This window comes from Acanthamoeba castellanii, assembly GCF_000313135.1.
Source record: "Acanthamoeba castellanii str. Neff unplaced genomic scaffold scf7180000084758, whole genome shotgun sequence".
Taxonomy (NCBI): Eukaryota; Discosea; order Longamoebia; family Acanthamoebidae; genus Acanthamoeba; species Acanthamoeba castellanii.
Genome location: NW_004457380.1, coordinates 941,385 through 965,587, shown reverse-complemented (window position 1 = coordinate 965,587; position 24,203 = coordinate 941,385). Strand labels below are relative to the sequence as shown.

At 58.8% G+C, this 24,203-nt stretch overlaps 12 protein-coding genes across 12 annotated transcripts in view; 6 read left to right on the top strand and 6 right to left on the bottom strand.

Annotated features, from left to right (window-relative positions):
* The window catches only part of ACA1_220780 (urease, gamma subunit), a gene marked incomplete at both ends in the record, with an annotated part of 4,416 nt that extends 3,781 nt beyond the window's left edge, over nt 1-635 (bottom strand). Inside the window, 2 exons of the mRNA XM_004337282.1 lie at nt 9-247; nt 432-635. Coding sequence (XP_004337330.1) covers nt 9-247; nt 432-635 — 443 coding nt within the window. The remainder of the gene's footprint in view (nt 1-8; nt 248-431) is intronic.
* A 560-nt stretch (nt 636-1,195) lies between these two features.
* ACA1_220770 (urease accessory protein UreG, putative) lies at nt 1,196-2,231 on the top strand (the record flags this gene model as incomplete). The annotated part of the gene is made up of 4 exons (XM_004337281.1): nt 1,196-1,277; nt 1,473-1,649; nt 1,743-2,023; nt 2,100-2,231. The coding sequence occupies 4 exons, from the start codon at nt 1,196-1,198 to the stop codon at nt 2,229-2,231; spliced, it is 672 nt and encodes a 223-aa protein (XP_004337329.1).
* A 454-nt stretch (nt 2,232-2,685) lies between these two features.
* ACA1_220760 (catalytic, putative) lies at nt 2,686-3,691 on the top strand (the record flags this gene model as incomplete). Its single annotated transcript, XM_004337280.1, has 6 exons — nt 2,686-2,718; nt 2,817-2,952; nt 3,019-3,129; nt 3,201-3,289; nt 3,373-3,538; nt 3,618-3,691. 6 exons carry the CDS (start codon nt 2,686-2,688, stop codon nt 3,689-3,691), a joined length of 609 nt encoding a protein of 202 aa, XP_004337328.1.
* Nucleotides 3,692-4,171: 480 nt separating this feature from the next.
* On the top strand, nt 4,172-5,534 carry ACA1_220750 (urease accessory protein UreF, putative; the record flags this gene model as incomplete). Its single annotated transcript, XM_004337279.1, has 6 exons — nt 4,172-4,241; nt 4,301-4,359; nt 4,506-4,601; nt 4,670-4,753; nt 4,870-5,008; nt 5,116-5,534. The coding sequence occupies 6 exons, from the start codon at nt 4,172-4,174 to the stop codon at nt 5,532-5,534; spliced, it is 867 nt and encodes a 288-aa protein (XP_004337327.1).
* Nucleotides 5,535-5,679: 145 nt separating this feature from the next.
* Nucleotides 5,680-6,462, bottom strand: ACA1_220740 (tetratricopeptide repeat domain containing protein; the record flags this gene model as incomplete). Its single annotated transcript, XM_004337278.1, has 3 exons — nt 5,680-5,780; nt 5,862-6,177; nt 6,355-6,462. The coding sequence occupies 3 exons, from the start codon at nt 6,460-6,462 to the stop codon at nt 5,680-5,682; spliced, it is 525 nt and encodes a 174-aa protein (XP_004337326.1).
* Nucleotides 6,463-8,447: 1,985 nt separating this feature from the next.
* ACA1_220730 (DEAD/DEAH box helicase domain containing protein) lies at nt 8,448-10,234 on the top strand (the record flags this gene model as incomplete). Its single annotated transcript, XM_004337277.1, has 4 exons — nt 8,448-8,463; nt 8,530-9,456; nt 9,623-9,919; nt 10,005-10,234. The coding sequence occupies 4 exons, from the start codon at nt 8,448-8,450 to the stop codon at nt 10,232-10,234; spliced, it is 1,470 nt and encodes a 489-aa protein (XP_004337325.1).
* Nucleotides 10,235-10,426: 192 nt separating this feature from the next.
* Nucleotides 10,427-12,456, bottom strand: ACA1_220720 (homeobox domain containing protein; the record flags this gene model as incomplete). Its single annotated transcript, XM_004337276.1, has 2 exons — nt 10,427-11,976; nt 12,021-12,456. 2 exons carry the CDS (start codon nt 12,454-12,456, stop codon nt 10,427-10,429), a joined length of 1,986 nt encoding a protein of 661 aa, XP_004337324.1.
* Nucleotides 12,457-14,653: 2,197 nt separating this feature from the next.
* Nucleotides 14,654-15,958, bottom strand: ACA1_220710 (malate dehydrogenase 3, putative; the record flags this gene model as incomplete). Its single annotated transcript, XM_004337275.1, has 5 exons — nt 14,654-14,860; nt 14,963-15,147; nt 15,239-15,476; nt 15,582-15,757; nt 15,844-15,958. The coding sequence occupies 5 exons, from the start codon at nt 15,956-15,958 to the stop codon at nt 14,654-14,656; spliced, it is 921 nt and encodes a 306-aa protein (XP_004337323.1).
* A 401-nt stretch (nt 15,959-16,359) lies between these two features.
* On the bottom strand, nt 16,360-18,276 carry ACA1_220700 (betaketoacyl-acyl-carrier-protein synthase II, putative; the record flags this gene model as incomplete). The annotated part of the gene is made up of 10 exons (XM_004337274.1): nt 16,360-16,524; nt 16,592-16,740; nt 16,832-16,933; nt 17,003-17,105; nt 17,176-17,293; nt 17,365-17,512; nt 17,591-17,678; nt 17,753-17,824; nt 17,881-18,038; nt 18,108-18,276. The coding sequence occupies 10 exons, from the start codon at nt 18,274-18,276 to the stop codon at nt 16,360-16,362; spliced, it is 1,272 nt and encodes a 423-aa protein (XP_004337322.1).
* A 630-nt stretch (nt 18,277-18,906) lies between these two features.
* ACA1_220690 (zinc finger, C3HC4 type (RING finger) domain containing protein) lies at nt 18,907-19,925 on the top strand (the record flags this gene model as incomplete). The annotated part of the gene is made up of 4 exons (XM_004337273.1): nt 18,907-19,112; nt 19,215-19,328; nt 19,450-19,642; nt 19,746-19,925. The coding sequence occupies 4 exons, from the start codon at nt 18,907-18,909 to the stop codon at nt 19,923-19,925; spliced, it is 693 nt and encodes a 230-aa protein (XP_004337321.1).
* A 458-nt stretch (nt 19,926-20,383) lies between these two features.
* Nucleotides 20,384-22,341, bottom strand: ACA1_220680 (uncharacterized protein; the record flags this gene model as incomplete). The annotated part of the gene is given in 5 exon segments (XM_004337272.1): nt 20,384-20,532; nt 20,549-21,130; nt 21,235-21,319; nt 21,422-21,581; nt 21,686-22,341. The coding sequence occupies 5 exon segments, from the start codon at nt 22,339-22,341 to the stop codon at nt 20,384-20,386; spliced, it is 1,632 nt and encodes a 543-aa protein (XP_004337320.1).
* Nucleotides 22,342-22,435: 94 nt separating this feature from the next.
* Nucleotides 22,436-24,160, top strand: ACA1_220670 (tetratricopeptide repeat-containing protein; the record flags this gene model as incomplete). Its single annotated transcript, XM_004337271.1, has 5 exons — nt 22,436-22,482; nt 22,618-22,900; nt 22,941-23,063; nt 23,177-23,297; nt 23,403-24,160. 5 exons carry the CDS (start codon nt 22,436-22,438, stop codon nt 24,158-24,160), a joined length of 1,332 nt encoding a protein of 443 aa, XP_004337319.1.
* Between the last annotated feature and the right edge of the window lie 43 nt (nt 24,161-24,203).

Genomic DNA, 24,203 nt, shown 5'->3' with positions numbered 1-24,203 from the left:
CCGCCAACTCTTCGTCGCCGCAGTCGCCGCCCGGCGCCACCGGGTCGCTGCTCTGGGTCGGGCTGACCGACGATGGCTGGGAAGCGGCGGAGGTGGTGGGGACGGGCAAGAAGCTGCCGTAGAGGGCGAGGGCCAGGTCGCCGTCCATGGCGGCGATGGGCGCGTGCACGGTGACCAGCTTGGTGCCGTCGGGGAAGGTGCCCTCCACTTGCACCTCGTCGATCAGCTCCGCCACACCCTCCATCACCTGCACACGACACACGACACACGACACACGACACGACCGCACACGCACACACGCACACACGCACACACGACACGACACACGCACACACGCACACACGCACACGCACACGACGCACACGCACGGTTGGCCACGAAGATGAAAGAAAAGAGAGAGTTGAAGAAGAAGAAGGGAGGAAGGAGAGGACCTGGTTGCGGCCGAGCAGGCTACGGCCCAGGTCCATGAGCTGGGCAACGGAGCGGCCGTCGCGGATGAATTCCAAGATTTGGGCAGCGATGAGGGCCACCGCCTCCGGATGGTTGAGCCGCAGTCCGCGCGCGAGTCGCTTCTGCGCGAGGAAGCCGGCGTAGTGCAGCTGCAGCTTCTCCTGCTCTCTTGGGTTCAGTCTCATCTTCTTTTGCTTTCGTAGTCAAAAATCCAATTTTAGTTTGATGTCGGATTCTTCCTCTTCAAGACTCTCTTGCCGCAATCCACGAAGAAGGAGAAGAAGAAGTAGACGAACAGGTTGAGGCTGTTTTGGGGCGGCGTCCACCACAACGGGAAGAACGAAGAAAGCAGAACGCGAGAAAGAAAGAACAAAAAGGCCAAATTAAATTGGTTGAAAATTTATAATTATAATTATAATTATAATTTTTTTAATAAATTGAAAAGAATAAATTACAAAAGTCGGTGGCCGTACTTGGTCATGACGCGGGTGGTCAAAAATAAATTACAAATACAAGACAATTCATTTTTATTTTCTGAAGATCAGAAGAGAGCAGGGACACGCACCACCAACAAACAAAGATGGACCACGAACACCACCATGGCGAGCACGGCCACACGCACCCGCATGACCATGAGCATCCGCATGACCATGACCACCACCATGAACATGGGCACGATCACCACCACGATCACCCGCACGGCCACCATCACCACCACGGCGAGCACGGCCACACGCACGAGAAGATGGACCACCCCGGCAGCTTCAAGGCGCGCGACCAGCCCCTTTTCCACAAGAGAAACTGGCAAGAGCGATCATTCACTGTCGGTACATTTCCACAGACTCTCACCCCCAAGATCGCGCTCTCATTTTCAACGATTATCAGCGATCGAGCCATGATCACGCGTCCTATTGTTTTTCTTGTATTATTATTATTATTATTTATTGTTCTTATTCTTATTTTGATTGATTGTTTCATTTTTTAATTTAATTGTGTTTATTTATGTTGGCGTTGTGTTCAAGGCATTGGCGGTCCGGTCGGGTCTGGCAAGACCGCCCTCATGCTGGCGCTGTGCCAGAAGCTAAGGGACAACTACAACATCGCGGCGGTGACCAACGATATCTTCACCAAGGAGGACGGCGAGTTCCTGGTCAAGAACAAGGCCCTCGACCCGGAGCGGATCGTGGCCATCGAGACCGGTACACTTCCCGGAGCTAAAGCTTGCGCTCGTTCCAACCCCATTTCCAGGGCTCGTGTCCTGAAAAACGCACACGCACACGCACACTTCGCAGGTGGCTGCCCGCATGCGGCCATTCGCGAGGACATTTCGGCCAACCTGCTGGCGCTCGAGGAGCTCTCCCACAAGTTCAAGACGCAGCTGCTGCTGATCGAGTCCGGCGGCGACAATCTGGCGGCGAACTATTCGCGCGAGTTGGCGGACTACATCATCTACGTGATCGACGTGGCTGGCGGCGATAAGATTCCTCGCAAGGGCGGTCCCGGCATCACGCAGTCGGATCTGCTCGTCATCAACAAGACCGATCTTGCCCCCGCCGTGGGCGCCGATCTCGGGGTGCGTCGTGGAGCCTCCTTGCTGCTTCACACTCATACGCGGCACGCTGACACTTCACACTCTCGCCATACTCAAGGTCATGGAACACGACGCCAAGAAGATCAGGGAGGACGGACCCACCATCTTCGCGCAGGCCAAGCACGGCGTGGGCGTCGATGAAATCGTCCAGCTCATCGTCCAGTCGTGGCAGGAAGCCACCAGCCACTAGGGTCCGCACACCTGCGGCTTCGTTCACGAATTGATCTCGGCCGGATTCGTTGCCGCGGCCTGACCGAGAAATTTCATGGCTTCCGTGGTTCCTCAATATCAGGCAAAACGAATGAAATTTAGACAGCGTATACAGGGTCCTTACCGGGTAGGCTGCTTTGGTGGGCTGGGCCTACGGAAAATGGCGTGGGAAACCCACGCGTTGGGCTGTGGGGTGAGGGCAGGCCGCACGCAGGCACAGAGCGCGTAGCGAAAGAGAAGAGAGAACACGACAAGGAGACAAGGTGCGTTGCCTCAAGAGCCAAAAGCTTCTTCTCTGCACAAAGCAACAACCACAACGACTGCGCAGTATCGGCCTGCCACTCTTATCACGTGCAGCAGTCTCTGTAACAACCTCGTCGGCGTCGGCTCACCTTCATCTTCATCTTCAACTTCGTCGCGTCAAATCGAAAGCAATGGCAGGATCGGCGTACGGCAAGGGTCGCGAGGTATGTTCTGAAGCATACTCAGGCCTCAGCGCTCACCATCGGTGCAGCAATTTCACTTCTAAATGTTTGCTTTTTTGCTTGCGCTACGTCACCTGCAGTATTGGGACAAGCGGTACAAGAAGGATGAAGAACAGTTCGATTGGTACCAGCGTTACGACACCCTCAAGCACATCCTTGAAGAGGTGACACCCAAATCGATGGATCGCATCCTCATGGTGGGTTGCGGCAACTCAAGTACGTTGCTGCCTGATGCCAATGAGAGAATTGGATTCTAAATTCATATTTCTTTTACTGTAAAAGGAATGTCTGAGCACATGGTGGAGGACGGCTATGCCGCGACGAGCATCACCAACGTGGACATCTCGCCGGTCGTGATTGATCAGATGCGAAAGAAGCACCCTGAGATGGACTGTACGCCTCCTGCTCGTCTCATGCCGCTGAGCTTAAGTCTCACTTCGTCCTCGTCGCATGCCTATGCGTAGGGCGAGTTGCCGATGCCACCCGCATGCCTGAGTTCGGAGACCGCACCTTTGACGCGGCCATCGACAAGGGCACCATGGACGCCATCCTGGTACGTCGAACGACGTGCATGGCACTCTTATGAGAGGACCTCGATGTGCTCACACCAGCGTCTCTTCCCTGCAATTCGAACAGTGTGGCGAAGGCAGCGCAGAGAACACGGAGAAGATCCTCTCAGAGATGGCACGCATCATCAAGCCGGGCGGCGTGTTTCTGCTTATCACCTATGGCCAGCCCAAGACGCGCCTCCATTACTTGTGCAAGGAAAAGTTTGGCTGGGACGTCGAGCAGCGCACCGTTGGTACTGGACACCCCACCTCTCCTTCAGACTATCACGCCCGCTTCTCACCTCATGACGTCTTGGCGTGTGCTGTCTGCAGCCAAGCAAGCTCCTCCCGGTTCGGATGAGAAGGCCGACGTGCACTACATCTACATCTGCAGGAAGAAGAAGTGAGCAAGGCTCCTCTTCTTACCATCCCCGGCATCGTCGTCGTCCTGTCATCCGATTCTTGTAACACTTCAAGTGCTGAAGCGAGGAACACTTCCTTACCGCTACTACTGTACATGTTCGACTGAAACGGTCTGACGAGCTGCCGATGTCTCCTCTCTACTCCACTTGTTGTAACGCCTGTGTGCGCACTATTTTGTATTACCTCTTGTGCGCTCCTCCTTGTTTATAACACGTGCCTTCTCTTTCGTTCTATGCCGCACAGAAGCTCTTCGCTTTCATTCTTTTCGAAAAGAACGAACCAAGAGCTCAGGAAATGCAGAATAATTTTGAAGGCACAGAAGAAAGGTGAGAACGGGCTCTGGGTACTACGGCACCTGCCTCAAGTCCGGAGAAGTTGCCTCTAGCGCGACGAGGTCACGCCGGCGTGGAGGGGCGAACGCCAGCGTACACCATAACCAACAAACACATACATACACGGCAAAGATGGGCGGCGACTGGCTCGTTTGGCAGCTGATCGACTCTGCCTTTCCCACCGGTGGCTTTGTTCACTCTGGTACTCAATAACCAACATGTCGTGCACGTTCTTCTTCCTCATCTTTGTTTTTTTGTTAGGTGGTCTTGAAACGGCGGCGCAAGCCGGGCTCATCTATGACGGTAAATCGCTCGAGCAGGTACCCCCTTCAATCTAAATAAATCAATATTATGATAAAGAACGAAGAAAGAGGAAAGAGAATACGAACGTGATGCCGAAGAACGAAGCCAGCAATTGAAAAGAGAAAACAAAATGGACTAGAGCTAAGTTTGCTGTGTTGCGCAGTATCTGCAAGAGCAGCTCAACCAGACGGCGAGCACGACGATGAAGGTGGCCGTAAGTGCACACCGAGCGTTGGACAAATCACAGCCGTTTGACTCCGTGCGTTGTCCACGCACACCGCCTCCATTTTCGTCGTTGCCAAGCTGACTCACCGCCTCCATCCACAGAATTTTGCAGCCTTTGCTGAAGTGGATCGCCTCATGCAAGCCATGACGACCAATCACGTCGCGAACCGAGCAAGCCGGGCTCAGGTGCATTAAACACACTTTGCCGAGCCACGCAACACACACACACAACCCGTGACACACACACGACACACACGGCACGCACGCACGCACACTGATCTGAATGTTCGCCGACCGCGTAGGGCATGGCGCTGCTGTCCACCGCCGCGTCGTGTCTGGCCGAGAGCGAGCTGGGGGCGTACAAGCGGGCCATCTACTTTTCCACGCCCTCCCTCTACGGCCACTACGCGCCCGTGTTCGGTCTGGTCTGCAAAATGCTTGGTACGCGACAGCTGCCCATCGCACCCGCACACGCCGCCCACACATGCATTTCGTTTGTGCCCGCAACTGACGCGTCGCTTGCCATGGCCTCTGTTGCTGGAGTGCAGACGTGCCGCTGGAGACCACGAAGCAGATGTTTCTGTTCGTCGTTCTGCGTTCGCTCATCAGCAGCGCGGTGCGACTCAACCTCACCGGCCCGCTGGAGGGCCAGCGACTCCAGCTGCGGTGCTCGACCTATGCCGAGGCGCTGCTTGAGCGCGACGCCAAGAACGAAGCGAAGGCGACGACGGCGACGCAGCGACTACGGAAGGAGGAGGAAGAGCTGGCGCGGATGAAGGAGGAGATGGAGCATAAGATGAGCGAGGACCAGGACCACGAAGCGGCGCTTAAGGTGGACACGAAGGTGATGAAGAAGAAGGAGACCTTCGACTTGCCACCGGATCACGACTGCTACCAGACCTCGCCGCTGCTCGATCTGGTGCAGGGCATGCACGACCGCCTCTACTCGCGCCTGTTCAACACATGACGAGCGCCATCATGAACTCTTATTTCATTTTTGTTGTTGATCGAACGCAAACACCACTTGCTGCTGCTGCTGATGAGAGTTGTGTGTGGTTGCTGGCGTTACGCGACGTCTGTACAAGGCGTGACCAGTGACCACTGCCACAGTCTCACTTCTTGGCCAAGGCTCTGATCAAAAAGACGCCCGCCGTCAGCGCGCCTGCAGCCAGCAGCGTCGCACCGCCCACCAAGCCCATGCCCACCAGCCCATCTGTGCATGCCGTGGAGAGTTTGGGTCAGCGAGTCAGCAAGTGGTGGCGAAGACCAACGCGAACGAGCGAGCGGTGCGGACCTTTGGTGATCTGCTCGTCGAGGAGGGCCTTCATGGCGCGGGCCTGGCGGTTGTGCGGTTCGAGCTGGAGCAGGGCCTCGGCGGACTTGCGGGCGGCCACGTAGTCGCCCAGCCTGAAGTAGCCCAGGGCGAGGTAGTACAGGTTGGCCCGGCCGCCGTCCTCGATCTCCTCGCGCAGCTCCTCGTGGAGCAGCCGCACGCCGAACTCCACCTGCTGCCTGTTGTTGCTTCGGATGAGGAGCACCGCGTAGGGGAACTTCTTGGCACCGGCCGACCCGTGCTGCCGACACTCCTCCTTGTACTCGCGCTCCAGCCGCTGTAGCAGAACATCCGCGCGGTTTTGCATCATTCGGATGGATTCACATGAAGAAAAGCATAGTGTAGAGGCCCAACACTGAAACGACAGTCGCATGGTGCTTGCCACATGATTTGGCCACTGAACGCGAGGCGTTGATGGAAAAAGTGGAAAGATGCACATAATGTTTGGATGTACCTCGAGATCGAGCCGGAAGTCGATGGACTCCTCGCTCTTCATCTGCTGCCGGATGTCTTCCTTAATTTCCTCTGTTGTCTGCTTGTCATACTCTCGATCATCCTCCATCTTGGCGGCACTTTTTTTCTTTGTACTTTTCTTTTCCATTTTTCTATTTTGTTCTGTGATCGTCTGGCTCTGTCACTTCGCTTGTCCGCACCTCAACGCTCGTACTGTGCGCAAAGCTCCGGTATTGACGTTGTTCGTGCCTTACGAACGGTGTGCACTGCTTTCGGAGATACAGACCTTTGTTCACGCATCTGGCCCGAGGCCATGCCAAGATCATGTCTAGCCCGCGTGGCAAGGTCACGGCCAGCGATTAGGATACTGCGACGGATTGGCCCCAGGTTGTGATGCGAACCACCTCTTGTTTTCCATGCACGCCCCCTCTTAGGAAAGTGCGCCCTCGGGAGAGGCCGATCGGCTGTGCCGGGAGATACGTGGGTCCTGTGTATCTGCCCACAGGTACAGGTTTAAACTCCGAAGCGAAAGGCAACATCGCCATTGCGCAGCCGTGACGAAACCGATGGCGTGGGGAAGTGGGCGCAACCGCAACCGCGCATAAAAGACGACACAACACGACTCACGACGCCAACCAGAACAAGAACAGCAACCACTGCGGTCGTCCCACTCCAGTTTCAAGCGGTCAGGTCATGTCGCACACGAAGAGCCACCACACCCACTGCGTGCTCCAAAACTACGGCTTCGCCCTGGATTCACACATCTGGGCCTCGATCGACCGCCACAGTGGGCAGCGCTACCAACGGCAGGCCTCGCCCACTGACCTACCTCATGATGTTTCCTCGCCCAGGTCCTCGCCAGCCCCCTCCTCGGCATCAATGACGTCTGCATCAGGTCTTGATCGACGCCTCGCCATCGATTTCCTTCTCAACCCATCTCCTGCTTCGGCTTCGCCTTCTTCCCCAACACCCGAGCCTTCGGCAACGGCCGACCGAGAGGTTCGCCGCCATCACCCCCAGCACCCGGCCACAACCAAGAAGAGACGTACCAGGCAGACATCTCCTCCTCCACCCCCACCATCTTCTTCTCTCTTGTCGTCCCCTGATGGCCGGACGTCGTCGCCCTTGCTTCCCGCCAGCAGCGACTGCATCATCGACCGCCCTAGGCACCCGAATCCCAAGCGGTTCCTGCGCGTCTCGAAGCTGCCGGCAATGGGGGCTCGGCCTCCTCGACGTGCCCGACCTGGGTGCCCTGGCCGCCGCCCCGACTGACCACGTAGTCTTCGGCGACAATCAACCATCAGCGACCCACCGCCACCACATCAACAAGCGGGCCGCCAAGCCATCAACAAGCGCGAGCCGAGGAGCGCTGCAACTTGCCAGCATCAAGCGAGCAAGAACGAACTCTCCGACGACTACAGATTGCCATCATCGCAGCCAAGTCCAAGCGACCAAGCAACGCCGAGACAAGAGTTCGACACCGTCCAGCGCGCAATCAACACAGGAAGACGAAGAGGCTGCGGCGGTGGCAGGTGGCAGTGGCGGGGGCGAGGAGGACGGGTGGCAGTTCGTGTCTCACAACTTTCGTGTGTGCGACGGCCGAGCCGTGCGCCTCACGCGCAATCGCGAGTTTATCTTCAAGCTCCGCCCCGCACCAAGCCCGCCGCCGCACCGACAAGTGCCCGACACCGCCGATAGATAAGTTGGGAGGAGATGCAGAGCCGCTCGCTCGTGCTCTTGCTTCGTGCTCTCTGTTTCTCGTCACCCCCGCTATGGGAGGCATCATTACCATAAACGAACAAAAAAAAGACCCTTGGCGCCGCTGTTGGTGATTAGTTTGAAGTTCCGTGCCCGCTACCTTCTCTGTCCGCGGCGACTGTGACTCAATTCCGCAGCCCGCTCTCTGGCACTCGGGCGCCAACGCTCCTCTGGAAGAAGTTTGCCAGGGTCCTCAATGGCACCTTGTTGGCCATCCGCCCAGCTTGTGCTTTTCGTTCTTTTTTTCGTTTTTCGTTTTTCATTTTCGTTTTCATTTTTGACCTTCAAGGCGAACGCGGTAAGCCGCGGTTGAGCAACAAGCAACACCGCGGTGCAATGGAGTGGCAGACAGGTGAGCTGTTTCCATTTTTTTTTTGTTCGATTTATAAATCAAGATTTTGTTGATTTGGCTCTTCAGATGTCTCGACCTTCCGCGTCTCGCCCAGCACTGCCCAACTGCTCGCGGACCGCGGCTTCAAGTACCTGCGACCCATTCAGGCGCGCACGTTCGACCACATCTACGACGGCCGGGACGTCGTCGCCCGCGCCCGCACCGGCAGCGGCAAGACCCTGGCCCTCGTCCTGCCCATCGCCCAGCGACTGCTGCTGTACTGCAGCGACCCCATCACCATTAGCACCACCCGCAGCCAGGCCGGACCCAAAGTGGTCTGCCTCTCGCCCACCCGCGAGCTCGCCAGTGAGATCGCCCGGGAGTTCGCGCTGGTGGCACCCGGCCTACGGGTGGTCTGCGTCACCGGCGGCGATCCCCTGGAAGAGGCTGATCATGTGAGCGCCGCCGACGTTGTCGTGGGCACGCCCCGACGGGCTCGAATGATTGTCGACAACGGCCAGCAGCTGGCCGAGGTGCGGGTGGTGGCGGTGGACGAGGCCGACCAGATGCTCGATCTTGGCTTGGGCGACGAGCTCGACCGCATACTGGCCGCCCTGCCCGAGGCGGGGCAGCGACAGACGCTCTTCTTCACCGCCACCCTGCCGTCGGGCCTGCGCGACTTGGCCCGGAAGCACATGCGCTCCTCGGAGCTCGTCACGGTCGACCTGGTGATTGAAGAGGAGAGTAGAGGGCCGAATGTAGAGGCGCGCCCGAGCGGGCTGCACGGCCGCGGCCTGTTCGCGGCGCGGCACCTGCCGGCGCTGACCAAGGTGGCGACCTACGGCGGCCAGCCCAAGCCGCCGGGTCAGGTCATGCGGCGGCGGCGCGCCCCGAGCACCACGAGCGAAGAAAATGCCGCAGCGGAGTGGGAAGAGCTCCCACCGAGCGCGGTAATCGCCAAGGCCCGATATCTCATCAACTCCTACGACGACGAGTGGGTGCTCGATCCTACAGGTAGATCTCGCACTGCTCACCCACACATGTCAAGAGAAGTGACCTGATCGTGTGTGTTGTGTGTGTTTTGTGTGTGTGTGACTGAGTGTGTGTGTTGTGTGTGTGTGTGTGTTGTGTGTGTTGTGTGTTGTGTTGTGTTGTGTGTGTGTGTGTGAGTGTGTGTCAGATGAGGAGGGACAGGTAATGCCCGAGTGGGACGTGCCACGCTTCTTGGCGCACTGCGTCAACGAACCACCTGCGCCTCCCATTGCGCACTACCACGAAGACTCGCTCGAAGGTGACGACGAGGACCAGCTGCGCTACTTCCCCAATGCCTGTTTCGTGCAGAACCACCACACGCGACAGACAGAGGTGTGGACCCTCCGCGCGGTCCCGCCAGGCCAGGAGATCTACGCCTACTACGGCGGCGGGGTCTACCGCGACTACGACCTGCACCCACGCCTCCTTCAAGTGCGCAACATCGGTACACGCCCGACTCCCTTGAAATGAGAAGAACTCGTGCCGTGCCGCACACGCACTCACGTGGGCGCGGCGTACGGGGAATACAGGATTGGTGGTGGACCAAGAGGGCACGGTGTGCACGGTCCAGTTTGATGGCCACGAGTATGCCACCGGCACCGGCGCCATTCAGCAACGAGACACGCTGGTCGCACTCGCCGGCGCCGTGGCCGAGACGCCCGGGGCTCGCGTCTGGCTGTCCGAACTGTTGGCCGCACTGCCTGCCCCAAGAAGACACAAAAGGAATGGACGCGTCGATGGTTGGTTAGATATAATCTAAATTACACTAATTCCAGATATCAGTATCCAACAACCAGTTGCCAACAAGAAACCTGGCAACAGGCGCGCCAGGCGGTGTCCCAGTTCCGGCCCGTTACGAGAACATGAAAATAAAATAAATGAAATAATAATTGCCCGGCCTCGTGCCGAACACAAGCGCGTGGCGTCGTGTTCGTTCTTCGTTGTTCGTTGTTCACGGGTCCTCGGCGACCAGCTGGAAGACGCCGCCGGCCTCGGTCTTGGCCTTCATGTGGTGGAAGACCAGCGAGTTGGGCGCCGCGCCGCCGCCCCGCTTGGAACCGCCGCCGCTGCTGCTCAGGCTGTGGCTCTCGGCTCCGTTGCCTCGCTCGTCCGACGATCGTAGGCTGCTGGTGCCGCTGCGCCGACCACCCTTGGCCGAAGAAGACGATGATGACGGTGGCGAGGCGATGGCCTTGGTCGTGGGGTAGTTGTCGCTACCACCGTCCTTGGCCTCCTTCTCGCGCTTGCGCAGCTTGGCCCGCTGGTTCTGGAACCACATCTGCACGCTCCGAAGGGACATGCCCAGCTCGCCGGCGAGGGTGCGCTTGGTCTTGGCGCTGGGCAGCGGGTCGAGCTCGAACACGGCCTCGAGCACCTTCTTCTGCTCCTTGGTCAGCCGCCGCCGCTCTTCGAGCCGCTCGGTCTGGTGTCGCTCCTGGTCGGCGGCCGATGACGACGGCCGCTCCTCCTTGAGCTTGTGGTGTTGCTGCTGCTGGAGCTGCTGCTGGACCAGCTGTTGCTGCTGGAGCAGGTGCTGCTGGTGCTGGTGCTGCAGGTGAAGCTGCTGTTGCTGATGTTGGTGCTGGAGGAGCTGCTGTTGCTGGTGCTGCGCGGCGAACGGGTGGCCACCCGAGGGCGGGTACGAGCCGTAGCCGTGGTGCGACGGGTTGGTGGGCATCGTGCCGTACTGCGGCGGCGGCGCTCCGTAGTGTGGCGTGTACGGCGCGGCCGCGGCAGACTGCGGCGCGGTGGCTACGCCAGTCGACGCTTGTTGGTAGAAGGACTTGAGCGAGTAGACCGACGGATTCCTCTCGAGCGGCGGCCGGGACGACGCGGGCGACGGGACGCTTGACGGCGGCAGCAGCTGATGGCTGTGTCGGTTCGAGGGCGACATGAGCGAGGGCGACAGCGAGGCCGACGGCGACGAGGACAGGACCGGCGACGAGGTCATCGTGGGCGAGGTCGACGTCGACGCCATCACCGCCGACGAGGGTGGCAATCGATCGGGGTTGCTTCGGCGCAGCGACGAGCCGCCGAACACCTCGACGCTGACGTGGTCGCTGGGTCCGGGCGACAGCGGCGGGTGCAGCAGCACCGGGACGTCCTTGCCGCTCTTTTTCGTGTGCATGAGCATCTGCTGCTGGTGGTGGTGTTGGTGCTGGTGCTGCTGCTGCTGCTGATGGAGGAGCTGTTGCTGAAGTTGAAGCTGCTGCTGGAGCTGGTACTGTTGCATTTGCTGCTGGTACGCGAGCTCCTGCTGTTGCTGCTGCTGGTTGCTGTTGTTGTTGTTGCGGCGGAAAAGACGCGACGGCTTGGGCGAGCCGCGGCTCGAGGTGGTCGCGGGGAGCAGCTGCTCGATGCTGTGAGCCGGCAGCGGGAAGTTGCCCAGGCGCGAGGCACCCGCGCTGCCGCTGCCGCTGGACGAGGGCGTCTGGAAGAGTCCCTTGTCGGGCGGGAAGCCTTGCATGAGCAGCATGCGTGCGGCGCGCTCCTCTTCCTCGTCTTCTCATCGTCGTTGTTGTTGTTGTCGGCCATCGACAGCTGACGGTCGTCCGACCGGTTGCGTCGCAGCAGCTTGCGTCGGCGCTGGGTGGAAGGCGACGGACCGCTCGCGGCGGTCGACGGGGCCGGCGTAGAGGACGAAGATTTGGCCGATTCGACGCTGGCCGAGCACTCCTCCATGGCATCGTTGCTGTTGAGGAGGAAGTGGATCGAATTCTTCTTCTTGCCCTCGCGTTGTTGCTCGGATCGCGGCGAATGGTGGGTCGGCGTAGTGGCATCATTCGGATTAGCACCCCCCATCGACGATGGAGAGGTGCTACTCGTGTAGTGGAAGCCAAAAGTAGGGCTTGTCGCCGAGTTACTCATACTCGACGATGAGTAGTAGCCGGCGGGAGAGGGTGTGGCCACGACGTCCATCGAATCGTCGTCGTTGGTGTTCGAGGCCTCGAAGTTGAGCAGATTCGCGATCGATGGCAACATCTTGGATGATCGATTGCGCACGCGTCTCGCCTAGGAGTTGACGAACGAGGGTGTGCCTTTGCCGCCGCTGCTGTTGTGTGTCGGTAGCGCCTTGGTCCAGCGGAACCGGGGGCTCTGCGTGCTATACAGGTTTGTTGAAGAAGAAGAAAAACAAAGAAGATTCGTTAGTTCACGAGGGGACGGGAGTCGGTGCTGTGTCGAGCACAAACAGTGGGTGCTGTGAAGCCGGCAACACAGAGGACAACGACAGCTGGTGTGAGACAAAAATACAAGTAATAATGGACCCGCGTAGCCACACACACCACCTGCTCTTCTGGCCTAGCACCCAACCATGAAGACCAACAGAAGAGAACAACTACAACAACTCCCAGTTCTGGTTTTGGTTGGCGTGCTTGGGTGTGGCCCGCCACTACTAAGCACCACGGGGAGGAGTGGTGATGATGCAGTACCTTGTGGTGGTGCGGTGAAGAGGATGTGCAGACAAGAAAGTCTGGTGCAGCGGGCGCTCGAGGCTGGAGAAGGTGGTGAATGAATGATACACCGCCGCAACAGTGTCGGGGGAGTAGCGCTGCAGCCGGGACTTTGACACTTCGGTTGCGAGTCTTGCGACAACAGCCTGAGCCGCCGGAGCTTGAGACCGACCGAGCACGGCTTGATGGTGAAGGTTTGTAGGCGGCGGCAGGAGAAGAAGCGCGAAGACGAAGACAACACAGGACAAGGAAACGTTTCGTAGGTTTGGAGCGGTTGGTCGCTTCCTCCCGTGACGCGTCCTGTGTGGATCGGCGGCTCTCGTTTGCCTGATTTGGTGGCGCTGGGGCAACCGCCGGTTTCTATTGGGCCTGTTTATCGAAAACTGACCAGCAATGGGCGCCATTGCCGGGGCAGTTAATGGGGGTACATGTAAGAATGTTGTAAGTCTCCGAATGGTGAACACTTTCCGCTAAACTGTCTCTGACAGCTAGAAAAAGCCGAGGGACCCAGGTACGGCACACATCGATCCATTGTTTTGATTGGCCGAATTATATCATCGGCCGCACTTTCGTTGGAAAGACAGGATACGTCAAAACCTCCGTTGACCTCCGGGGGCCAACCCCTTGCAACACCAATGGAACTAGGCCCAGGAAAGCGAAACCGCGAAAGCAGGTGGCACACACTGTTGTCGTGGCACACAACCAAAGCAAGGCCCTACAAGGAATTTTGGGATAAACGGCAAAAGACAGGTTCTCTGCTTTCTGATGGTTGATGGATTGTCTTTTATTTACACTTTGATCTGTTCGCTGGGCTAGGCTGTTGGGTTGAGCGAGACGCTGTGGAAGCGGTAGGCTCGCACTTTGGGCTGTGCGGTAGCGCACACAGCGTTGCGTTCGGTGTGCGCCGGTTGTCTTGTTCGCGCATGCGCCCGCTTTGGCGCTGGTCGAGCGGGAGCCGGCGATGGAGAAGTGAGCGTAAAGGAAGTCTGCATCTGGAGCCACACAGCCGACGCGTTGGCCTGTGCTTGTTGTCCCTGATTCCTTCTCGTTTTCGAGTCTCGCGATGCCGTCGTTTTCGTTCTCTTGTTTCGCACTTCGTTCTTTGACCGCTCTTTGGTAGTGGCCCCTTGGTCTCGCCCTCTCTTGGCCCTGGATGTGTTTCGTTTCCGGGCTGACGATGAAGATGAAGATGAAGAGTTGTCCGGGGATGGCGTGGCGGGGGAGGCGTCGTTGAGGATGAAAGCCAGCGAGTGTTTGAACGACGGCCGATTTGGTCGCATGCCTTCTACTCTACTCCCTGAAGTGGGTGGTGGGTCCCAGCAGAGGAGGTTGGCGATAGTGGGCAAAGTGGTGGTCATGTTGGTGGACCAAGAGTCTCTGCTTGTTGCCTTCTTGCCTCTCTTTCTCTTGCGGTTGTGAGCGGTGGTGAGCGGCCAAGAGGAAACTGTTGGTTATCCGGTTGGCCAGGCGAACCAACCGGGGTACCCGAAGCTTGAAAATGTCAGCCTCTTTCCGGAAGGATGCGACGACAAATAGCCCTGTCTTTTGAAGCCACGCATCTCCACGAGCGAGAGGATCTGAGCAAGATAAGCTTTGTTGACATGCACGTGCCCTAGAACATCAACAACCGGGCAACGCTAACGATGCAGCTTCCTTTTGACACACCCTCAAGGAGACCAAACACCGAACGGGGTAGCAACCTAGGTGGTAGAGGCGCATACCAAGGCCTAGTGCAGGAAGGCAGAGGCCTCCTCCTTCTCCTCCTGCAGCTCCTTCTCGGTGAGCTCCAGCTTCTCCCTCGAGAAGGCGTCGACGTCGAGGCCCTGCACGATGGTGTACTTGCCGTCCTGGCATGTCACGGGGAAGGAGTAGATCAGGTCCTTCGCCACGCCGTACGAGCCGTCCGACCACACGCCCATCGACACGATCTCGCCCTGCAAAACGAAACACGCGAGAGGTCGTTGTGAGTCTTACCAACTCCACAGGAAAAAGAAGAAGGAAACGATCTTGATCTGGCGAGGTGAGGGCGGCAGTACCTCGGGGGTGCCCTTGACCCAATCCCTCATGTGGTCGACGATGGCCTGAGCGGCGGAAGCAGCGCTGGAGAGCTTCCTGGCGGCGATGATGGCGCCACCTCGGTTCTGCACGGTGGTGATGAACTCGCCCTGCAGCCAGGCGTCATCCGCCACGGCGCCGCGCACCTGCGACTTCTCGCCGCCAGCTGTGACAAGCACAGAGCCAGCAAGAAGGCAACGCCGTTACTACTCTGCACCTAACGGCGTGGATGTGCGTGAGAGTAAGAGAGGCCGTACTCGCAGAGCCCGAGATGTAGGCGTGGTTGACGTCGGGGTACTGGGTCTTGGAGTGGTTGCCCCAGATGATCACGTTGTGGACCTGGTTGACGTTGATGTTCAGGCGCTTAGAGATCTGGCTCTTGGCCCTGTTGTGGTCCAGGCGGGTGAGGCAGCTGAAGTTCTCCTTGGGCAGGCCGGGAGCGGACAGAGCGGCGATCAGCGCGTTGGTGTTGGCAGGGTTGCCCACGACCAGAACCTGTACATCGTCGATGGGACGTGAGCGAGGTGATGACACTCGCTTGAGCGTTCTACTGTCGTCTTGCTCCAGTGCTTTCTTGAAGAGAAAGGAAACAAAGCGCACCTTGACGTCCTTGTTGGCGTAGTCGTTGAGAGCCTTGCCCTGCACCTTGAAGATGCCGCAGTTGGCCTTGAGCAGGTCCTTCCTCTCCATACCCTCCTTCCTGGGCATGGCGCCCACGAGGATAGCGTAGTTAATGTTGGTGAAAGCCTCCTGCAGATCGGTCGTAGCCACGACGCCTGGACAGTTCGCCACTCAAATTAGCACTCGATCTCATGCAATCGCGGACGATTACACAACATTCCATGAAATGAGCAAGGCATACCGTGCACCAGGGGGGAGGCGGTGTCCTCGATCTCCATCACCACGCCCTTGAGGGACTCGATCATGGGGGCAATGTCAAGCAGGTGAAGAATGACGGGCTGATCCTTGCCGAACATGTCTCCACGCGCGATCGCGAAGATGAGCGAGTAGGCAATCTGGCCAGCAGCGCCAGTAACGAGCACTCTAACAGGTTCAGCCTGAACGCGTTTTTGTACCGCATCATCGATAGATCGAGCGTGAGCATCAACGATCAATTCAAATGGGATGGGAGGAGGTCAGTACCATCTTCTTATTGTTGTTGATTGTGTTTGGAGGTTGCGCAGGCAAGAGCGAGGTGGAACTGCTCGCGTGAAGCAGCACACGAAGAGTGACTGCGGTTGCATTCTTCAGATACCGCTACCCAGAAACTGGCTGAGAGGCCATGGAAATTCGGGCTAACTTGCAGGCACCCCGCGAACACAACAAGCCGCCCCACCCTGGTGTCATCCACTTCGCGTTGCTTCTGTGATCCACTTCATCAAGAAAGCTTGGTGAAGGCCAAGCAGGCGTTGGTGCCGCCAAAGCCAAAGGAGTTGTTGAGCGCCACGTTGATGGTGCGTTGCTGGGCGGTGAGGGGCACGTAGTTGAGATCGAGCTCGCTGTCGCCGGTCGCAGTCAGGTTGATGGTCGGTGGAGCCGTGTTCTGGATTCACTCCCCGTGAGCGTGGGCGTTTGACAAAACAAGAAGGAGAGCATTGGTTGGGTCGTACCGTGTGAAGAGCGAGAATGGCGAACACCGACTCAACAGCACCGGCGGCACCAAGTAAATGGCCAACTGCGCCTTTCGTTGATGACACCGCGAGCTTGTACGCATGGTCGCCGAACAGCCGCTTGATCGCTCGATTCTCGATTTCGTCGCCTGTTTGACGGGGTGACATACGAGAACACCATTCAGTCCAGTACAAAGAGAAATGCACCCAGTAATGCGATCGAAAAGAAGCAGCGTGTACCCATAGGCGTGGAGGTGGCATGTGCGTTGATATAGTCGACGGATTCCACGCCGAGGCCCGCATGCCGGAGTGCTGATGTCATTGCCCGATAGGCTCCATCACCTGTGTGAAGGAAAGGAGCTTGTGAGAAGGTTACGCCGGCCAACGCTGAAGCAAGTACCCCGGCCGTACCGATTGGCGATGGCGCAGTGATGTGGTGGGCATCTGCCGATAGACCGTAGCCCGCCAACTCGCAGTAGATCTTTGCTCCCCTTTGCTTCGCGTGCTCATACTCCTGTTGCACACCACAAAGTGCCGGAGGTGAGGTGAAGTCCGGCAATGAAGGCAATGGGGGGGGGGCACACCTCCAACACGACGATTCCGGCACCTTCGCCCATCACAAATCCGTCCCTCTTCTCGTCAAAGGGCCGCGATGCCTTCTCTGGTTCGTCGTTGAACTTGCTGGCCAAAGCTCGCATGCGGCTGTGGCCAAGCGCGTGCACGGGATCAGTTGCTGCGGCTCAATCCAGCGCTGGACGTAAAGGGTAAAGTACCTGAAGCCGGCAAGGGCCAACGGGTGAATACATGCCTCCGTGCCGCCGGCGACCATTACATCAGCGTCACCGTACTGAATGAAGCGAGAGGCGTCGCCCAGCGCGTTGGCGCCCGTAGCACAGGCCGTGATGCATGCGTGGTTGGGTCCTGGAGAAAAAATGAGCGAAAACGGCGAGCTCAGCGTGAATTCAGGATGGGGGCGGCGGAGAGACAAGTTGTTCTCACCTCGGAGGCCATGAGCAAGGCTGATCCGACCGGCGGCCATGTTGACCAGGATCTTGGGGATGAAGTGCGGCGACACCTTCCGATAGCCCTGATGATCGAATGGAATCTATGGGTCAAGGCGGGCGCCCACCTTGGTTGAAGGCCCAGGGACTCAGCGCGTACACTTGTCTGTAGCGTGTTGGCCGTGGAGACGATCTCATCGAGCGTTCCGATGCCGCTACCCACCGCCACACCCTGCGCAGCACGCTTGAGCAAGAGAGTAACGGAGTCGCAACAGAGAAGCAGCGTACCGTCCTCTCCTTCTCGGCATCGGTGGTGGGCTGCCATCGCGCGTCGTCGAGGGCCTGCCGTGCGGCGGAGAGCGCGAACTGGATGAAGGCTGGCGTGTGGGCTTGGTCCCTCTTGTCCACCCACTTGTCCAGCTCGAATTCTCCGTGCTCGTCTTTCCCTGTGGTCGCCACGTGAGTGGCGCAGGGCGCAATGGGTGAAAGAGGCGAAGGTGTCGCTGGGCACGCACCCCGCAGCACGTTGCCAGCGATTTTGGCGGGCAGGTCGCTCACATCGAACTGCGTGATGCGACGAATGCCGCACTTGGCGTTAATCAGTCGCCCCCAGGTGGCTTGCACACCTGTTGCCAGCGGTGTGACCACCCCAAGGCCCGTCACAACCACCCTTCGTTTCGACATCTCCCACTGATGTACGCTGATGCGTGCTGATTTTTGTTGATCCCTTTTTGGCGCCATTATTCCAAGTAAATTTGCAATCCGCCGAATTTCCGCCAACTTCGTTGACCTGTTCAAGCGCCACGTCACGCCGGTGTTTTGCCACGAGAAACGCACACAACAACTCTCACAGCTCGCCGCGTGCTGGCGCCACCTCATCCCTTTGCTTGCGAGAGGAAGAACTGAAGTCGGCCCGGGCTGTACATCGATTAGCCTCCTCCTTATCGCTCCTCCACACTTCCCCTTTGACTGAAGGATCGCGCATTACTCCTCTCGAGGCCATCTTCCACCTCTCTCCGCCTCCTATTCCAACACAGCAAAATGAGCTCTCCTTCATCTCAACCAAACGCCGCTGACGGGCGACGGTTCTGGTGCCATCAGTGCCGAGCCGAGATTCGACCAAGCAACGATTTTGCCTGCTTAGGGTGCGGCAACGATTTCATCGAAGAACTCGAGGACTCTGCAGAGGACGACCCCACCGCCTTTGTGGCCTTCGGGCAACCGCCGGCGAGCACGCCTCAGCAGAGTTCTCTTCCTCCTCAACAGCACCCTCTCTTCCCTTTCGCTCAGCCTGCCCCTTTCCAATTCCAAACGATGTTTGGCAACCCGGGCACGGTTCCTCCTCTTCAACAACACCTCGGCCAGCCCGCTCCTCTCGATTTCGCTCAATTTATGCAGCAAGTCGACACCATGATGCAGCAAATGGCCGCTCCGACGCAGCAACAAGCCAGCGCGCCGCCCGTCATGCAAGTTTTCAGCACCGGCGCCGGCGGTGGCATGCCTCCCATGAACTTTCAGGCGTACGATTTACCCTCGTCTTCACTTTCCTTCGCGCCTTTAGTCCTCTTCGCGGAGTCCTTCGCGTCCTTCGTGCTGACTCGCTCCCTCTACCCGGCCAACAGGTTCATGCAAAGCATGCTCTCGGGGCTGAATGGCGGTCCGATGGTCGGCAATCCGGGCGACTATGCGTTCGGTAGCTTGGACAACATCATCACTCGCCTCATGGAGACCGCAGGGTAAGTGATCGCTCCCACCACTGCCTTCTTTTCGCTCCACGTTAGTACAAACTGCTCGCGCAGCCCTCTACATCAATCTAGAAGCTCACACTCTGCCGCCCTTCTTGCTGTTGCTATACAGTGATCGAGGCCCACCGCCAGCGGCCAAGGACGTCGTGGAGTCCCTCCCCTCGGTGCGGATAACACAGGAGGCCGTCGACGCCCACGAAGACTGCGCCATCTGCAAGGACGAGTATACCGTCGACGAGGAGGCCCTCAAGCTCTCCTGCGAGCATCGCTTTCACCCAACTTGTATAAAAGAGTGGCTGGGCATGGTACGAAACACAACTTTGCGTGTTTAGTCGTGTCGTATGTCGTGTAGTGTACGAACCCCTCCTACGTTGCTCACCTCTTCTTTCTGCTCGTTGTCGTGTGCAGAGAAATACCTGCCCGGTCTGTAGGTTTGAGCTCAAGGCTGGCGAGAAGCCATCGGCCAAGGGTAACGGCGAGGGGAACAACAGACGAGGAGGAGGTGGTGGTGGTGGTGGTGGTGGTGGGCGAGGGGGCAACAGCAACGAGAACAACTCTGCCGACTCTCCGTTCCAGTTCTACCTGTAGGCGGTCCACCCTCTCTTTATTTATCTCTGCTGCTGACGACGCGACCGCTCGACGACACGACCATCGCCACATCGCCACCTTCCATCGACGCACATCCAACGAGAGAACGCGATCCAACCAACCACGCGCCAACCACCGCCTCGCTAGCTCTGTTCTCTTACCTCTTTGTACATTGACGGCTTTCTCTCTTCTCTTGTAACCACACAAAGCAAATAATTTATTTATTTATTTATTTTTGCATTTTGTAGCTTTTCCCCCTAACCTGACCGTCAACACCGGTGCATGTGCGTGTGCATCACTCTCCCAGGGCCACTGCGGATGGACTGCGCCACTGGAAGTGTCGTCCAACGAGCACCTGGCCTGCAACGGTGGCTGGCACCTCAAACTTCGCCTGGCACAGACGGACACGGCGTAGGTTTGTAGGTGTTGTGGTGGCAATCGTTTCTGCATTTTGTTGTTCACCCGTAACGGTGCGAGACGGTGCGTGGCTTATGCTCTGCCCCCACGGCCGCCGCGTCCTCCTCGGCCACCACGTCCGCCACCGCGACCGCCGCCCCGACCCCTTCCGCCGCCGCCTTCACGGCCGCCCCGACCACCGGCCTCACCTCTGCCGCCGCCCCGACCCCGGCCGCCTCGGCCGCCGCCGCGCAGGGCTCGTCTCTCCTTTCTCGTCAGCCCATCTCCACCGCCTTCGGCCTTGCCATTCTTCGCCGGGCCGCCGCCGCCGCCGTCAACCTTGGCCTTCTTCGCCGGGCCGCCGCCATTCGTCTGTCCTTTCTTGTTTCCGCCGCCATCTTCCTCATCTCTCTCCTTTCGCTTGTTGTTCTTGTTGGCGGGCTGCTTCTGGCTTTGCTTGCTCTTGTTGTTGCTGCTGCTGCCGCGCGTGTCCTCCACTCTCTCCTTGCGCTTGTTATTGTCCCTGCGGCTGCCGCCCTCGGCGTCGCCGGCCTGGACAGGCCCCTTCTGCTGCCTCTTGGCCTGGATTCTGTTTGAGAGTCGCTGCGGCTGCGGCTTCGCTTTCGCCTTTGGCTGCTCCTCCACTTCTTCTCCATCTCCGTCGTCATTGTCGTCCTCTTCCATGTCTTCTTCCTCCTCCTCCTCGGCGCTAGACTCTTCATCCTCGTCCTCCTCAACTTCAGTGGGCCACTGGGGCAGCGGTGGCGAGGTGGCTCCCGGCCAAATGAACATGTAGATCTCGGCGTTATCTGTGTGAGAAGAGATGCCGTTGTGTCAAAGACGAGGTGTTCGCGTTCAGTCTCCGCGCCCAACACGACACGCAACACGCTTCGATAGCGACAGCGCTACATACCTGTGGCGGGAGCGCCGCGAACCAGGTCAGCTGAGGCCGTTCGTTTGTTCTCATAGCCGGGGAAGAGCGATGCTTGGAACGGCTCCTGCTCATTGGTACCATCGTTTTAGAAAGACCACACATACATTCCATCGTACGCACACGCCGACACACACACAACGACACACACCACACCCACCGCACGAACCGTCTTCTTAAGTACGAGGCCGGCCTTGCGTGCGAGCTCTTCGATGTCCCACTGCTTGTAGTGCGTCGATGTGCGGAGGGCCACGTGGATCTGGCCCAAGCCGCCCGGCAGCAGCCACGGCGCAGCCGACACGAAGAACTCGTAGAGCAGCTTCTGGTTCCTGAACACGTTCGCGACGGAAGGAATGCCACATCCGTTTGAGAACACGACACACGACACGACACACAACACACACCACACGAGGTGCCGGAGCAGATGACGTACCGTTTCACGATCTCGTGCTGAGGGATGTTGCCGCCACCCACGCCTCGCTTCCTCTTCTTCTTGTCAACATCGTCGCCAGCGTGTTTCGGCTTCTTGGTCTTGGTCTTCTTCGATCTAGGGACGGCGGCGGCCCTCGACTCTTCGTCATCTTGCCCGGCGTGTGGGAAGTTGAAGACGATGCGATGGTACTGCTTCCGCTCCGTGGCCTTCTTGGGATCGTTGAGCCACTTCTGTTCCTCCAGCCGCGTGGCATCGACGCCAAAGTAGGTCTGCACTTCGAGCTGCTTCAGCTCGCTGATGTTCGCAAGCGATGATCGGTACTTGGACTTGAATGCGTTGAGGGAGTCGTAGCAGGTGGCGGTCAATCGCGAGCCACCGATGGAGTAGGCCAGCGCGCGGGAGAACGACAGATCGCCATCGCCCACGATCAAGATGTCGAGCTTGTTGGTGTAGGGACCGACCGATTTCGGATTGCAATTGGCAGCGTGTAGCAATTTGTTAATCGCCAAGAATGAAGATGAAGATGTTGAGCTGATAGAAGATGAAGCTGAAGCTCCGCCGAAGGCCGCCGGTGATGCGCGAGGGGCGCGACGAGGCCCTTTCCCACGACCGCCGCCACTGCCGCCACCTCTTCCTCCGCCTCTTCCTCTTGCCATCTCCTCCGGTACAGATTTAAATTCAATTGGAAAACAATCGCCTTCCAAGAAATTGCTTGTGCTGCACAGTTGCAAGATGAAACAGATGAGAAGCATGAGGAGCCTGTGCCGCCTCGGCGTTACGAGAAATCAGGCCTTGACGTCAGCACTGCCACTTACAACTCGATCTCCATGCTTGGGGCGGCTACTCACTACGCATTCCCCATCTTCATCCGCACCAAATTCATCTTCAACTTCATCGTCGGCCTCCGAACGATCGAGCACTGGCGACAGCAGTACAGCTGGTGGTGCCCAGCCTGATGGTGCGGCCCCTGAACTCGAGAAGGCGGAGGCGTTGCTGCTGGCCGGCCAACGCGAGGAGGCCGGCGGCAGGTGGGCCGCCGCACTCCAGACCTACGACCAAGTGGCAGCGCAGCACCCGGACCTCCCCTCGGCCCACACCGCGCGAGCACACCTCCTGGCCCGTGCCGGTCGCCCGGAGGAAGCTCTCGCCGCCTACCAAGAGGCGCGTCGTGCCTACAACTCTCGCTTTTGTGACACATGGGAGCTCACGTGTGCGGTGTGTGTCGTGTGTGGCATGTGGTGGCGGCACATTGCAGGTGCTTCGATGTGTACCTGGTCACCCGCATACGTGCGTGGCCGTGGCGCGATGCCTGCTCGCTCTGGGCAAGCCGGACGAGGCTATGAGCCAGCTGAGCAACGTGTTGGACGCACACCCGCGGGTACCACCTCGCGCCCCTCTCGAGCGTGACCACACATTGCACACTCTTAAGAGTGTTCTGGGACACGCAGGCTGGAGGCTGACGACCGTCTCTCTGTTTGTCGTGTTGGGCAGAACGTGGCCGCCCTGGGCGAGCGCGGAGATCTGTACTTGCGCCGTGGGCAAGTGCGCGAGGCCGCGGAGGACTACAAGGCCATCATCACCATGGAAGAGCGCAGCGCAGGAGCATGGCTCGGTACCAACCCATGCCCGCCCGATTCACCATCAGAGCTGAAGCACACTCGCCGTTGCGTACTCACTCGCCTGTGGCCTCTCTGCCTTCTTCGCATTCTTGACGCAGGGCTGGCCAAGGTGCGGACGCTCAAAGGGCACATGAAGACTGCGAGGAAGGCGCTCGACCTATCTCTGCGCTTCGCCACCGAGGCGTGGGACCGCATCCAAAAGCAGCAGGAGCAGGAGCAAGAACAGCCGCAGCCTGTGCAGGGAGAAACCGCCGCCACTGGTGCTGCCAGCACAGCTGAGGCTGGGGCGTCACCACAGGAAGTCGACCCGATCAAGGTGCAGCAGGCTCAGAGGCGGCTCCGGGACCTGGTGGCGGCGCACAGCTTCAAGGGCGTCTACCTGCAGGCCGCGGGCGACATGGCCCATGCCCTCGAGGCCCTCGACCACGCCATCCACCTGGCCGAGATCGCGCTGCCCACCACCACCGCCGCCGAGCTCAAGGAGACCGACGACTCGCCATCACTGGACGCCGCCATGCTCGGCGAAGATCGAGCGCTGCTTAGCGATCTATACTGCAAGCGGGCGGCGAGCACGTTCGCGGCGGAGCGGTACGACGACTGCCTGCGCGACTGCGACCTCGCCCTGCGACACTCGGCCGGCGGCAACCACCTGGTCCGCCTCCTACGCGGCCAGTGCTACCTGTTCGGCGGCCGCTTCGCCGACGCCATCGCCGATCTCCAGCTCTACCTTCAAGCTGAGGAGAAAGCCAGGCTGGCCACCGGGTCACCGGGCCAGCACCCGGCGGCCGAGGTCCAGCGACAGCAGGTGCAGGAGGCCATCGCACACTGCCAGCGTGCGCTGGCGGGCAAGACATAAAATAAAACGATTAAAAAAATGGAAATAAAAAAATATAATATAA